Source organism: Magnolia sinica, chromosome 2, assembly GCF_029962835.1.
Source record: "Magnolia sinica isolate HGM2019 chromosome 2, MsV1, whole genome shotgun sequence".
Classification (NCBI taxonomy): domain Eukaryota; kingdom Viridiplantae; phylum Streptophyta; class Magnoliopsida; order Magnoliales; family Magnoliaceae; genus Magnolia; species Magnolia sinica.
Genome location: NC_080574.1, coordinates 133,430,213 through 133,446,155, shown reverse-complemented (window position 1 = coordinate 133,446,155; position 15,943 = coordinate 133,430,213). Strand labels below are relative to the sequence as shown.

The following is a 15,943-nucleotide window of genomic DNA, read 5'->3' as shown; positions in this document are numbered from 1 at the left end:
GATGGACGGAGTGGATTTTACACGGACATCTATGTGGGCCCCACACAACCCTGGGCACAGGTATTTCCCTGTCCCTGGGGTCACAGTCAATCCGCTCCCTTCCTATTTTGCTGCCAGTGATAAAAACAGAGCGTATAAAGTCCTGTCTCGCCTTCGACCTCTTCGACCTCTCTCTCTCATGGCTCTGAGATTCTCATTTCCGGCAGATATCTCTGCCATTTCCTTCATGGATTCCGGCAAAGGAACTCTCCACAAGCTCGAAGGTAATCGAATTCTCTCTCCTTTCAAGCTCTTCTGCTCTTTTCACTCCTCAAATCGTGCGATTTCTAGGCTTTTGCCGTCGTGATTGCGGTATTTTTCGATGTTCTTTTCCTTCTGTATTGGATATCTTGGTTTAATTGATGGATTCTGGCGACGGAAGCTTTGAAAGTTCAACGGCTAGACTTCTCACTACTTTCAGGCTCTTCTGCTTTATCAACTCCTGAAATGGTGCATTTCTAGGGTTTTTAGAGGTTCTTCCGTTGCCATTACGATCATTTTCTGTTCTTTTTCTCTCTTTGTTGTGTTGTTTGGTTTACTTCATGGATTCGGGTAGACGACACGCTTTGAAAGCTCAAAGGTGGGATTTTTCTGCCTTCATGAGTTTTTCTGCCTTTTCTGCATCAGAAATTTTGCTTGTAGGGATTTATTTTCGATAATGTGCTCTTTTGGTGTTTTAAATTCTTTTTATGAATTGAATGGCTTGATTTATTTCATGGGTAGACTTCAGAAGCTCAAAGATGAACACTCTCTACTTCTTCTTTTTTTACTGCATTCTTATGCTTCTTAAGATTTCGTTGTTTAGGGATTTCTGCTGAAAGTCCGTTCTTTTTTCAGTGTTAGTTTCTTAATGGATTCGTGACACAAATTTTGGATTAAGGGGAAGGATTTTTAGGTGGTTTGTTTTGATAGATGATCTGGGAAGATTTTTTTTTTTTTTGATTGGAACGGATATTCTTGATGGGTTTACTTTCGAACAATTTGCATACAACTCCCAAATGAATAGTGAAAAGTTCAATAATTCATTTCTAAAAAAAATTGAATAATTCAGTGAATTATTATTTTTATAACATTTTCGGAAAAGTTTTGCAAAGAAATTTAAGAACTATGAGAATTCTATAACTCTGTCTGGATTATATTTCACTGATCCTTCGCGGATTCTGGTAATCGAAGGTTCTAGAAATTTGAAGATTGAATCTTTTCTTCTTTTGGGTCTCTCTGTTTTCTCCCCTGTTACAATATCACCTTTTCGGTTTCCCCCCTATTAAATTGCTTGGTTTGTGGTCAATGAAATCTTGAGAAGCTTAAAGGTGGGTAATTTCCTCTTCCATTAAAGTTCTTCTCTTAAGAAATCAACTTATTTTCCTGGATCGAATTGTCCTTTTCTCTTGAGTTCTGGTTATTTTGCAGATCATTTATTGATACAGGCATGAACTTATGGATTTGATAAAATCACTTGATTCTGACTTAAACTCTCTAGTGTATTTTGTTTCCATTTTAGCTATTTTGGTGATACTATTTTTCTGGATGTTATTGTGCGTTAGTATGCTGTTTTTCTTGGATCAAAATTACCTATTTTTTATCAAATTATTTCCCCCCCTGTGATCAAATTACCTCCCCCAATTAGTTGGGATATGGGATAGGCTTAGATGATGATGGCTTTCCATTGTGGATTTGTTTTTCAATTTGACAGGTAGATATCGATTTAATTGAATTTTTCTATGTCTGCACGTTCATCCTTCATTATGTAAGCTGTGTGCATGTCAATGTAACTTAGTGATATTTATACATTGTTTGATCCAGATACTGTTACATTTTGGTCTGTTCTTGAACGATGATGTGAAATTTATGGGTTTTTTTTCTTTTCTTTTCTTGTCTTTAATTTTCAGGCGGGTTTGGTTTGAAGAGGAAGGAGAATAGAGTGGCCTTTGGAAGGAGAGCTTGTTGTTCTGCACAGGCTCCTCCACCTGCTTGGCCAGGACGAGCTGTTGCAGAGCCTGGACGGAAGGTGTGGGATGGTCCCAAGCCCATCTCAATTGTTGGATCAACTGGTTCCATTGGAACTCAGGTGCGCTATCTGTGCATACTGGAAAATATTTAATTTAATTAATTTATTTTTCTGTTCTTTTCCTTTCATTATGTAAGTGGATAATTATGAATAAAGAACATTACATCCTCTGCTGCCAAGAAGAAAGACCTTTTGAGATATATTTTGCTGTAAACTTGGCCTTTTTAACAAAGATTTAGAAATCCGTTATTGACTAGGTATTCCGAACTCAAGTTTGTTAACCTGGCTCGGCCAAGTCAATGGAAAAAAGAAGAAAAAAAAAAGATTTTATAAAAATTGGTTTAGTGGATTCTTGTAAAATCAAGAGTTTGGAGTTGGTAGTCGAGCTTGGTCAAATTGAGCTGAGTCAGTGTAGTTCTGAATCAACTTTTCAAATACTGTTTATTTGCTCCTGTTCTATCACCAACTGATTCCAGCTCCTGTATTCTGAAAGGGCCTCCATTGATTAATCAAACCATTCCTGCCCTTGTTTACTTCTCACCCTTAAAGAAGTGTAAATTTCTCTATTTTCCATTTTAATATATTCTGGGTGTTGGTCATTAAGTTGTGTCCCTCTATGGTTGCTTAGTAAATGTTATCATCTGGCACTTCCAGACGTTGGACATAGTGGCTGAGAACCCAGATAAGTTCAGCATTGTTGCACTGGCAGCCGGTTCAAATGTGACGCTTCTCGCCGAACAGGTCATTATATTCCTTTCTTATGCCTAAGATTGAAAATTTTTTAGACGAAAAGTGATTTCAAATTTCAATGCCCAAGTAACATTCAGAAATCATTTTTTTTTTAAATAATTGAATAGGTGAAAACATTCAAGCCTCAATTGGTTGCTGTTAGAAATGAGTCATTAGTTGGTGAACTCAAAGAGGCTTTGGCTGATTCTGAGCACAGGCCTGAGATCATTCCTGGAGAGGAAGGTGTCATAGAGGTCTGCCACATTGTCTAGTTTCTTTTCTATTTATGGTTAGTGGCAATTTCATTCTTTAATGTAGCCTTAAAAATTTCCAGGTTGCTCGCCACCCAGATGCTGTCACAGTAGTCACAGGAATAGTAGGCTGTGCAGGTTTGAAGGTAAAAGCAGAAGTACTTTTGATTGATCATGATAAAATTCTCTTACAGATAACTCAATTTATTTTTGCACCATAGATCACGCATCTTGGTACATGTCCTTCTGATTTGAAAAGTCATCTTATACACCAAATTTAATACCAAGCTGGCTGAGTATTCATCTCTTTCTTTTCTCAAAGCCTACCGTGGCTGCGATAGAGGCAGGAAAAGACATAGCATTGGCAAATAAAGAGACTCTGATTGCTGGAGGTCCTTTTGTACTTCCACTGGCGCACAAGTATAAAGTAAAAATACTTCCTGCAGATTCAGAACATTCTGCTATATTTCAGGTATATAAGCTTATTGTTAGGAAGTCACCATCTGTCATTCAGAACATTCTGCAGATTCACCGTCTGCTTATAGTTAGAAGCTTATTCTTCAGTTTCATTTATTTCCTTACTAGTGGCATAAGATAGATATTTCTGCTTATTTGTCCATTTAACTATTTGAATACCCATCTTAGAATATGTGGCTCAAGTTCACGAAAACTGCTTAGAGAAGCTAAGAGTTCTTTCTGTCTCCAGTGTATCCAGGGCTTGCCAGAGGGTGCACTTCGACGCATCATTTTAACAGCATCAGGAGGGGCGTTCAGGTGTGAAGTTGTAATTAATAAAAGTATTTGACACATGGTGTGTGATTTGCTCAAATGTCTATGCAATTTTCTTTTTTATGGGCAAGAAGGGCTACACTTACATGACTGAAGAAGCCATTTTCAAAACTAGGTTCCCTTCTAAAAAGAAAAGAAAAAAAAAAAGCAAAGAAGAAGAAGAAGAAGAAGAAGCACAAAAAGTTTTCATTAATTCTGAAACTATCCTGGATTTCAGTAGCATTTGTATAGACTAGCAACTCACCTATCAGTTTGCCACCAGCTTACATATATTTTGAAATTTCTTTATATCTAATTTGTTAATTTTCCCAGACTTTGGAAAATTATCATGTCTGAATTTTGAGTTAAATCTGTTCATGGTGTTCCAATAGGGATTTGCCTGTTGAGAAGTTGAAGGAGGTGAAAGTTGCTGACGCCTTGAAGCATCCAAACTGGAATATGGGGAAGAAGATCACTGTCGACTCCGCTACCCTTTTCAATAAGGCATGTTACCTTCTTATTGCCATCTTCTCTGCTCTAAGCCTCTAATTATCACATCAAATGTATGCAGGCCTGCCACTGAGTTCTTTTGTTTGCTTAACAGGGTCTAGAAGTTATTGAAGCCCACTATCTTTTTGGGGCTGAATATGATAATATTGATATTGTGATTCATCCACAGTCAATCATACACTCAATGGTTGAGACACAGGTTTGAATTTAAATTTATGTATTCCATTACCTTGACTGTCTCTTTAGTAACCACCATGTCATTTCCTTTTGTCAAGATGAGATTTCCACTAGGAAGGTTAATGTCTTTCTTTTTTGTCTTGAACATGAGAATTGAAATGGGAAGACAGAGTGTTTGATTTGTGCCTCGACATTTATCACTCTAATATTTCAAAGCTTCTTTATTTTACAGGATTCCTCTGTGTTGGCTCAGTTGGGATGGCCTGATATGCGGCTGCCAATTCTTTACACTTTATCTTGGCCTGACAGAATTTACTGCTCCGAAGTTACTTGGCCTCGGCTTGATCTTTGCAAGTAGAGATCTCTTCTCCCTATGGTTCTTCTGCTAATTATGAAGTACATGCACAGGTGGTTTGAGCCTATAGCTCAATGGTAGATAACATTTATTTCAAAGTTGAGGTATCGGGCTCGAGCCTAGCTTAGGGTGCATTTGGCAGCACCAAATCTTGAAATTTCATGATTAATCAGTCTAATTTGGTGCAAACTATCATGAAATTTAATGATTATTGGTGCATCCAAAAGCATCTTACCTGTTGGAAAAAGTACATGCACGGTGAAGATTAAATTGCACATCCACGATTATTAATGCTCGTCGACCCAATTACTTTGGATAAGGCCTAGATGATGATGATCCATGATATTAATACTTACTGGTTTTATATTCACCACCTGAAAAAAAGATTAGAAACATATGGGAGTTTATGATAAAGATTGGAGATGTTAGAGGCACGCATAGATGATATCATTTTAGAGGGGACTGTTATACATTATCTTGATGGACCTTTTGCGCCTTTTGCTGTGTGTTTTTAATATAATCCTTAGCCTGATTTATCAGAAAAAAAAAAGACTTTGGAGATGTTTATTGTCTTGAAAAACTTGAAGGGATTTTGATCTCTATTTTCTAGTAACCAGACTAAATTAGCATAATCCATTTTATTCATCATGTCATCTTTGCGTAATGAGAAATGATAATCCACCCTCTTCGTAGCTGACAAAAATAAATGAAAGAATCCCCTTCCACTCTGGAAAAAAAAAAAACATGTTTTATTTTTGGCCTTCCAAGAAAATGAACATGCATAAAACTGGTATTTCACAATTCTCTGGCTGAGAGTTTGTACAGTACATTCAGGGTTCTCAACTTGGTTATCCAGACCACTGATGTAATGGTCCTCACAGTTGATGGTCCATGCACCAAGAGTCCCCTAGATTGGAAGATACTTAGAATTATTTAATTTCTGGTTGATAGTCTATTTGTTTGGCCACCTATTGAAGGGTCTGGATTCTTCCATCTTGGAGACTTTGGTGGATTGGCCATCCTTCCCCCCTGGCAGGGAAAATCAACACTTTGTGTAAATGAATTGTGGGCTCCACATTTACAAAGTACAAATCAGCCTGAACGGCACTGTACAGACAGATGACCTGAGAATTGTATGATACCTCAAATTTGTACTAAAACAGTTCCAATAATCCAAGATATGCCACCAACGGAAACTGCAATTGAATTCTTTGTTCAATGGCTTACGTTCATTGCTAGATCGCCTAGCCATGTTGCTGACTTATCTTCAATTGAATCACCTCTAGTAATTTAACCCATGCGTGCTATTGGGTCAGTATTTTGCAATGAATATGAAAGAGAGAGCAATTCGATCTTTCAAATTTTAGAACCAAAACAAGTAGAAACTTCACGGTCTTTGTTGTGATCCCCCTAATGTTTGAAATGGATGCTCCAGGCAGGGTTCATTAACATTTAAAGCCCCTGATAATGTGAAATACCCATCTATGGATCTGGCCTATGCTGCTGGGCGGGCAGGAGGTACCATGACTGGAGTTCTTAGTGCAGCCAATGAGAAGGCCGTGGAGATGTTCATTGATGAAAAGTAAGCGACCTCTCATTTCTGATAAAGCTTTTGCCCTATTTGTATTTTCCAGGCTTCCTTTTCATCTTATCAATCAAAGTTGCTTAGTTCTACCCAGTGTTCGAAATATCGGCACCGCATCATTGGGATATAGATACATATCAGTTGTCGCACGGGATATATCGTTTGTATCGAGTAATTTATCTCACCTTTTGGGAAACATAGGGACAATGGTTGACTTTTTCAAAGAAACTTCAGGGATAGTTAAAAAAGACCTTAATACACACTTTTAAACCATAACATCTCAAAAAAGAAGTGCATATATTAGGGTACCTTTGTATAGGGTCCTAAGCTATACGCCGTTTGACTGAACTAATGCAATTATATTCAAATTGAATGCATAGCATTTAGGGCTTGTTTGATTTTTTAAAGCAAATGTAAATACCCTGTAAATGGGTAATTATTACCATTTCACCTATTTGAAAATCCATCGGGATTTCTGTCTTGGAAACCGGTTTAGCAGTGCTAGTTTAAATTTCTAGACCCCACTGTGATGTATATGATATATCCGTTCCATCCATTCGTTTTACCACAACATTTTGAGGCATGAGCCAAAAAAAAGGCAAATCCAACATTCAAGTGGCCCACACCAAAGTAAATAGTGGCTTCAAGAAGTTTTTAACGGTGAGTGTTTAATTCCCGTTTTCCTATGGTGTGGACCACTTGAACTTTGAATCTGCCTCATTTTTTGACTCATGCCTAAATTCAATTGGCATAACGGATGGACGGTGTGAATAATTCACATATATCACGGTGGGCCCCACATGTATTTGTTAGCAACCTTGATTTTAGTGTTGAAAAAAGGAGTCAAATCAGCCCTCAGGAACGATGAGGTAATTACCATAGGAAGTAATTATTACATATATGCAATGCATTTAGCATTACTTTGGAAAATCAAACATGCCCTTAGAGTGAATGTGATGATCATTTCATCAAACACTCCTAAATACTTCGAAATTAGTCTCGATTGACAGCGAGTTGAAGGGCAATTTCGAAAAAAAAAAACAATATTTTAATATTTTTTAAATTAATTTTTAATTTAAAAATGATTTTTACTTTCCAAAAATTGACAAGGATTTAACAAATCAGTAGATCATCCCTCATACATGCTTGATTTCATGTTTGGAGTGCAACATTGCAAGCACAAATCAGACCGCCAACACCCAAATTTCAAAATTAGAGTGTTTACGATGATCATTTCATCAAATACTCCTAAATATTTCGAAATTAGTCTCAATTGATAGCTGGTTGAAGGAAAATTTTGAAAAAAAAAAATGGAGAACATGAAGAACCAATTGATATCAAAATCAAAGCTCGAACTCCATGATTTTTCATGCAAAACATGAAAAACTAATGAATCTGTAACCATTTGACATTGATTTAACATAATTAAAAAAAAAAAAAAAAGGATCGAAAATTGAAAATGCTCATTGGATTGAACATGTGAGATATATCGGAACTACCTGTGCGTTTCATATCGCACAAGTGGGATACAAGATATATCGTGGGATAATTCGGCCGATATTGTCAGTATTTAAAACATTGGTTCTACTGGACAAGTGGGGAACCTGAAATCGTACTCATGCTTTTGAATGAACCATAAAATCAAATTTTGTTTCAGTGCAAGTTTATGACCATCCGGTGTTAGTCAGGCACGGGGCCAACCACCTAGTAGGTGGTGGTCTGCATGACACTGATTTTTGTTGCAAACCAACTGTTCCATCTTGGTTGGGCATCTCTCAGATACGGGTACCACCAGCAGACACCAAACATGTACCACCAAACAGTGTGACCCCACCAAGCTTACTCGGATTGTGGGTTGCTCTGTTGCATGGTATGGAAATGGGTATGAGGTACCCTACTTTCTCCATTATCCGGTACACTAGGGGTAGGATCATGTGTCATCCAACCACACAATTTGAAGCATGTTCAATATATATATATATATATATTTTAAATATTGATAGTATTGGACAACACTATTGCAGGCCAGCGATATGAAATACCAGGGGAATTGACGATATTGATAATGTCTCGCTATATATTGATATATTGCAAGATACCGTCCCCTTATATAAAAGCTACAATATATTGTTGATATGATCTTATATGCATCAGAGATTTGTATTGATGATACATGGGTACCGCTGGTTCTCTAAAGAAAATTTAAAAAAAAAAACAAAAAGGTCGCCAAACCCCATTTTCTTCTGCAACTTTTACAGGGATTCTGTTCCGGGGAGGATTTTAGGCAACGCCATTTGAGTTGTTTCTGGATAAATCATGGATGGGGTAGAAAAAATCGCATCCATGATTTTTATTTTTATTTTTTATTTTTTTATTTTTTATTTTCCCTTTGATTGTTTATATTCAATTTTTTTTTTCTTTTTTTTTTTAATTGTATAGATTGGTTAGGGACAACTTAGAGATCCATTTCTGTGCATGTTTTGCATGCATCAAGATGGATTTTATGCTTGTTTGCAAGTAGCGTCCAAAAATTATATGACACTGCTTGTAGTTGTAGACTGATCTACGATGGGCCACATTATCTTGGATTTTTTAAAACAACTATTTTTAATTACAAAATAGCAAAAAATGTTTAAAATTAGAATTTTTTTTAATATATATAAAATACTATAATCAACCAAAATTGGCTGATCTTTATCTATTTCGATGAGTGTAGGCTGGTCCATAAATAGGCCACTCTTTTGTTTTTTCGGAAATAAATTTTTATATGAAATTAATAAAAATGATATGTTTTTACAAAATTCACTGTAATATTACTACTTATACAGTAAATCTGCCGATAATGACATACTGGAAAAAATAGTGATTAAAATGTTTATTATCTGATTTTTTTTTGTTAACTCTTTAGTTTATAGTTGCATTTAGGTATTTTATTACTTCTATTGTAGGGTACTAGAATGTTTTGAATCATGTTGGATATAACTGCATCACTTCAGTCAGACAATGGATAGATTAAGCCCCTATATAATGAGAACTTGTTATAGATATTTGTTTTTTGTAATTTTTTGAGTTCTAAGTGTGTAATCATGTCTCTTTTAACATCCCCTAATGTTGAAAATTCCATCATTTTCCCAGTTTCATTCAGTAGCAATACATTCCTCGGTACGTGCAGTGTTTCCTATCTGTTACAGTTATGTTTCCATATCTCAAGGATGTGATATGGGTAGTGATACCGATACTAAAACAATGATATATACAATATGATTATTTCATATTATAATTTATATGAATAACATTATTATTGTAGATCCTGCATGCATGGTATTTTGTACCTATTATTACATAAATCAAAGAATGCATCTCCACATTCTCAATATAAATTTACATTATGAACCCTTCAAAAAAAAAATCTTGAATTAATCGTTGACAAGAGTAGAGAATCATTACTCTGTAACAGCAAAAAAATGGCAATCCGGATCGCAAATGACCTGTAATCTGGATTGCAAGTGATCATAACAGAAAATGTGGTGCTGTTGATGATCTAGGTAACATTGGGTCCCGACCCTTGCAAGTCAACTTACAAAAATTCATTGGTGTCAATGTACAATGGATTGCTGCCCATGTGCTTCTCTCTAAGGAGGGTTTCGAAGGCAGTCCTCTCCTTATATGCCAGAAGAGGGAGATGTTTCCCATCTAAACCGTTAACTGATGAATGCTTGCTTCCTGTTTTCATCAGAATCAGCTACCTCGATATTTTTAAGGTCGTGGAGGTCACATGTGATGAACACCAGAAGGAATTAGTGACCAACCCTTCACTCGAGGAGATCATACATTACGACTTGTGGGCCCGGAAGTTTGCGGCCAGTTTACAGCAATCGTCTGGTCTGCAGCATCCTGTACCTGCATGATCTGTATCTTTGTACTGCCAGCAGTGATGATGCCTTCATCTTGGGAGGAGGTGCTCAATCCAGCAGGCCTGCAGGACTCCTGCTGATGGTTTTAATAATCCAGGTATGTTGAGCTCTATGCAATTGTACTGTAAATATAAAGAAAGAAGAAGGCATCCTTCTTGTGTTTTCCTAGCTATATAAGAAATGATTTTACGTATTCAATGGAGAGGACTGCATCAGAGCAGGAAAATGTCATTGATGTGGGAAGATAAGGAAAGCCCTGTCTTCTATCTCCTCTTTCCTTTCTTGAGTTTGTCTTGCCTGTGTCTCCCAACTCAAGATCATGTGTTGCCCCATGGGGTCAGCATGCAAAGATTTTCTGATGATTGGAACCATCCATCTTCTCAGTTCTATCAAAAGTCAGCTATGATCCAATAATCGTGCTTTGGGCATGATGCTGACCTTGGATTTTCGGAGTTGGATGTTAGCTGTTACAAAATTTCCTTTCAGTTTTGTACATTTATATGTACATGGTGATGGTCAGAATCATTCATTCAGTGTTCCTTGGAGAAAAAAAAATCCATTCAGCATTCGTACATGGACCATCTTGGCATGCGTGTCCAATGGGACACATGTTAGTGGTCCTGAATCCATGGGTGAAACAATCTCTTCATTCTTACCTTCTTTTTTCAGTTGTATGGGGCAAAGAGAGAAATGTAAACCAGAGCACCACACATGTCAAAAATGGAGATTCAGGCCGTCAGGGTCATCTGCTCATCAAGTTAGGCAGATGAGCATTGAATAACAGATGGGGTGGACTATCTTTATCAAGCGTCCATTTCTTCTGTGCCTGTACGCCACCTGATGAGAAAACCACATATGGGTTTTAGAGTCAGACAAACACTTGGTGGGGCCTACTGATAAATGGTCCTGAACTTGCAAATGCCTCATCTACACATTAGTGGTGAGTCCAGATAAGTGATTCCTCATCGCTAGGGTCAAATTTTTTTTTTTTTTTTAATTTATTTATTATTATTTTTAAAAATAAAGCTGAGGAACCATGTTCCTAAAGCTTCCATGCTTTAACACCTAAGGTGATGTTTGAGATCCAGCAACTGCTAGAGAAAAGCAAAAATGACCTTTATAATAGAAACCGGATGGCTGGTGTCTACCTCTTCACAATTGAGATGGAGCCTTAGAAAACGTAACTGCGTAGGCAAAAACCAGAAAGGAGGTGTGGGGATCAAGCCCCTATGGGCGTAAGCCCGTGAAATTACACCACTAAAACGATATGGAACGGCCATAGCATCGAGGAGAACCCTAATTAGAATGGAAGGAGATTTTTCTATTGCTTTGAGAAGTCCATACTGAAATAGAATAGATTCTTGCTGTAGGCAAAGCAAACGGTTATCAAAGGGCATGCAAAAACATCGGACTCTGTACATTGGCTAAGAAGTAACAATCAAAGGAAATCCATTATACTGAAGTATTTGGGAAGAATTTTGGGATTATTATTATTTATTTATTTTTCCAAGTAAAAAGATAGCATTTCAATTAAATGTCTTAGGTCAGGCACACGGGGGCTGCTGGTTGTGGTGGGCCCTAGAAAAGTTTCAATGATGAGAATCATTATCACCGATGCTTCCTGTGGTGTGGTCCACTTGAGCCTTGGATCTGCCTCATTTTTGGGCTTATTCCCTAAAATGATACGAAAAAATTGATGTGCCTCATTTTTGGGCTTATACCCTAAAATGATGTGAAAAAAAGGATGGATGGTGTGGATAAGACCCATTCATCACGGTAGCCACTCAAAGCTCCTGCCCGTTCCCAGCTGGAGACGAGCGGGGGTGTCATTGGGCTGGTTTGGCCCATTGGGCTTCGGTGCCTGGGTTAGGCCCGCCCAGCTCGGGCATGGTCCGGCGTGTCAGGCCCGTGGCTCCGGCTTAAAGTTCAGCCCGTTGCAAAATCGGGCCAGGCTTGGACGCAATGTCCGAAAGTCCGTGCAGCTAGGCCCGGCTCGTCTCTCTCTCTGGAAGCAGCAGCAATATCACTCTCTCTTCCTATTAGGTTAGGGCTTTTAGATGGGGATCTATAAGACTCAAGGAGGCTATACGAGTGGGACAAGTGGGGAAAGAAATGCTTACGTTGAAACCTTCCTTCTTGGTGTCCACCTTGATGTTTATATGCCATCCAAACCGTTTATAATGTCATCCCCACTGGGATGAACTGAAAAAAAAAAACAAAAAAGCTTAACTTGATGCAAAATTTCTGTGGCCATATCAATGCTTCAACGGTAATATTTCAATCTCCACTGTTTTTTTTTAAAAAATAAAAAAATTATCCCATGAGGTCCACTTGAGTTTTGGATCCACCTAATTTTTGGTCCTAAAATGAGCTGGAAATGGATGGACCAAGTGGATTTCTCACATGCATCCCGGAGGGCCCCACTTAGCTTCCTTCTGCCAAAGCCTTTGGAAGGCAGGAGGGGATTCCGTATCCTGCACAACCGACCCGATTGCATACTGAGTAAGCTATGTGGGGCTCACTGTTTCCCCTTGTGTGGGCCATTCCATTTGAGCTTTGGATACACTCACCATGGGCCCACACACTCACACCTCAGTGGGATTTCACCACAATGGGTAGTTGAACCTCATGTTGAAACTCTCGTGAGTCTTCCACTCAGGGCTGTTTTGTAGGTAGGTGTCAAGGTTTTATTTTGTAATTTTTTATTAGTAGAATAACTGTTGGAGTCCTATTCTATAAGGAAAAAAAAAAACTGTTTTTTTCTTTTTTTCTTTTTTTTTTTATAAAACCCCTCAGTGGCTTTGATACCAAATGTAAGAAACCGAGTTGAATAGAAGAATATAAGAAGAGAGGAAATGATCTGGTATCAAAGCCATAAAGGGGTTTCTTTTAAATAAATTAAAAAAAAAAAAAAAAACAGCAGTTTTTTTGTTTTGCCACAGTCGGTAGGCATCAATGGCATCAGACAATAATTACATGCAACCAGCAATCCCTCGCTTTGATGGTCACTATCATCATTGGAGCATGCTGATGGATCATTTTCTACAATCCAAAGAATATTGGACTATCGTGGAAACAGGAGTGCCTGAACCAGACCATGGAGTAGTGTTGACTGAAGCTCAACAGAAGAAACTGGACGAACAGAGGTTGAAGGACCTCAAGGCAAGGAATTATCTGTTTCAAGCAATTGATCGTGCCATTTTGGAGACGATTTTTCAAAAAAATACTTGCAAACAGATCTGGGATTCCATGAAGAAAAAGTATCAGGGCACAACAAGGGTGAAATGGCAGCAGCTTCAAGCCCTTCGCAAAGAATTCGAGATTCTTCACATGAAGTAAGGAGAGTCTGTTGATGAGTATTTCTCAAGAACACTGGCAATAGTAAACAAGATGCGTATTCATGGTGAAAAAATTGAAGATGTGGCTGTGGTGGAGAAAATTCTTCAATCAATGGCTCCAAAATTCTCTTATGTGGTATGTTTTATTGAGGAGTCAAAAAACCTTGATGAGCTTTCAATTGATGAATTGCAATTGTTGGTGCATTAGGAGAGAATGACAACAGGTTTAACCAAGGAGTAAGCTTTGAAGGCTTCAACTCATGGTGAAGTATCTACAGGGAGAGGATTAAGCAGAGGTCGTGGACGTGGACGAGGAAGAGGCAGAGGTACTTACACATCAGATTCTCGTGGCAGAGGTAGAGGATATGATCACTATAATGAAGCAAAGTTTGACAAGTCCAACATTGAATGCTACCGCTATCACAAGTTTGGCCATTACAAGTCTGAATGCACTGCAAACTTCCATACTAACAAAGAGGAGCAGTCCAACTTTGCAGAGAAAAAGGAGCAAGAAACACTCTTGATGGCTTTCCACATTAAGGAGGACGAGCTTGAACCAGACATTTGGTATCTAGACACAGGATGCAACAATTATATGTGTGGTAGTAAGTCATTTTTCTCTCATTTAAATGAAGATTTTTATACTACTGTGAGTTTTGGTGATCATTCCAAAGTACATGTTATGGGAAATGGTGATGTTCAAGTCAGGAATAAAGAAGACAATATTGAGACTATATCAAATGTCTTTTATATTCCTGACATGAAAAACAATTTGTTGAGTGTGGGACAACTGCAAGAAAAGGGTTATGTGACTACAATCAAAAGAGGAGCTTGTGAAATCTGTAATCCTAGAAAGGGTCTAATTGCTCGTGTTAAGATGACACCAAACAGGTTGTTTCCACTGCGAATCAAGACCATCCAGATTTGCTTTATGGCCAAGATGAACGATCCAATGTGGCTTTGATACCAGATGTAACAAACTGACTTGAATTCAAATCATTTCTTGTGTAGATCAAATCATCTACATATAAACAAACAATCAGAATTTTTTTTGCAACTCCAAGTTTAATAAAGAGAGTATGCTCATATTGACATTTTTGGAACGCTGCCTTAGCAAAATAAGTATCTATACGGCTATACCAAGCTCTGGGTGCTTGTTTCAGCCCGTATAAAGCCTTTTTCAACCTGTACACCTTCTTTTCGCTTCCTTGTTGCACATAACCAGGGGGCTGATCAATATAAACCTGCTCATTTAGATTACCATGTAGAAAGGCTGATTTCACGTCCAATTGACGGAGAGACCAGGAATTTTGTGTTGCCAATGACACCGCAATTCGAATTGTATCATGCCTAGCAACTTGAGCAAAAACTTCCTTGTAATCAACGTCATATTCCTGCTTGTATTCCTTTGCAACGAGTGAGGCATTATACTTGTCAACTCTGCCATCTTTGGTCAACTTAGTTTTATAAACCCATTTAACACCAATGGATTTTTGCCCTTTCGGAAGTTCTGACAGCTCCCATTTGTTGTTTTTCTCAATAGACCTGATCTCCTCATCCATGGCTTTTTGCCATTTTGAATATTTGATAGCTTCTTGGAATGTTATTGGATCACAATCTGATAATAAAGCATAATGAGCAAGAGTATCGTCAGATTGATCACTGTTAACCTCATAATCCTCCATCCATGCTGGTCTCTTCCTGATTCGTTGAGATTGAGAGCTTTCGCCTACTGCCTGGGCTTCGCTGTCATCAAGTGGCTGCTGGTCTGATTGCAGCAACAGAAGAACATCAGAAAGAGTTGTCTGCCCTTGCATTTCTGTTCCTTTTTCTTCAAAATTCACAAGTATTTGTTGTTGCCCTGCATCTTTTTCAGTCTAATTCCATGTATTTTCTTCATCAAAAACAATATCTCGGCTAATGACAATCTTACCTATGATGGGATTGAACAGTTTGTAAGCTTTTGATTGTTCACTTATTACAAGAAAAACACATTTTTCACCTTTGTCATCTAGCTTCTTCCTCTTCTCATCTGGAATATGTGCATATGCAATGCACCCAATGACTTTGAAGTGATCAACGACTAGCTTTCATCCACTCCAAGCTTCTTCTGGAGTCATGTTTTGAACAGAAAATGTAGGACTCCGATTCAAAACATGAGTATTCCAATTTACTGTTTCTGGCCAAAAGCTTTTCGGAATTCTTCCATTTGCCACCATGCTTCTCACCATGTTTAGAATAGTCCGATTTTTCCTCTCTGATACACCAT

At 37.9% G+C, this 15,943-nt stretch overlaps 1 protein-coding gene across 1 annotated transcript; it reads left to right on the top strand.

The window, feature by feature from the left end:
* On the top strand, positions 1–10,534 carry LOC131237718 (1-deoxy-D-xylulose 5-phosphate reductoisomerase, chloroplastic-like). Its single transcript, XM_058235651.1, has 12 exons — positions 1–263; positions 1,929–2,107; positions 2,702–2,788; positions 2,905–3,030; positions 3,111–3,173; positions 3,350–3,499; positions 3,734–3,801; positions 4,188–4,299; positions 4,400–4,504; positions 4,715–4,836; positions 6,273–6,419; positions 10,159–10,534. The coding sequence occupies exons 1-12, from the start codon at positions 2–4 to the stop codon at positions 10,328–10,330; spliced, it is 1,593 nt and encodes a 530-aa protein (XP_058091634.1). The 5' UTR covers position 1; the 3' UTR covers positions 10,331–10,534.
* The last annotated feature ends 5,409 nt before the right edge of the window (positions 10,535–15,943 follow it).

What these genes read in the sequence shown, in the direction of transcription:
- LOC131237718 (XM_058235651.1), top strand. Translation starts at nt 2, where the DNA reads ATGGACGGAGTGGATTTTACACGGACATCTATGTGGGCCCCACACAAC. An exon ending in CCGCTACCCTTTTCAATAAG is followed by an intron (nt 4,300 to 4,399) that starts GCATGTTACCTT and finishes TTTGCTTAACAG; the next exon opens with GGTCTAGAAGTTATTGAAGC. An exon ending in ACTCAATGGTTGAGACACAG is followed by an intron (nt 4,505 to 4,714) that starts GTTTGAATTTAA and finishes TTTATTTTACAG; the next exon opens with GATTCCTCTGTGTTGGCTCA.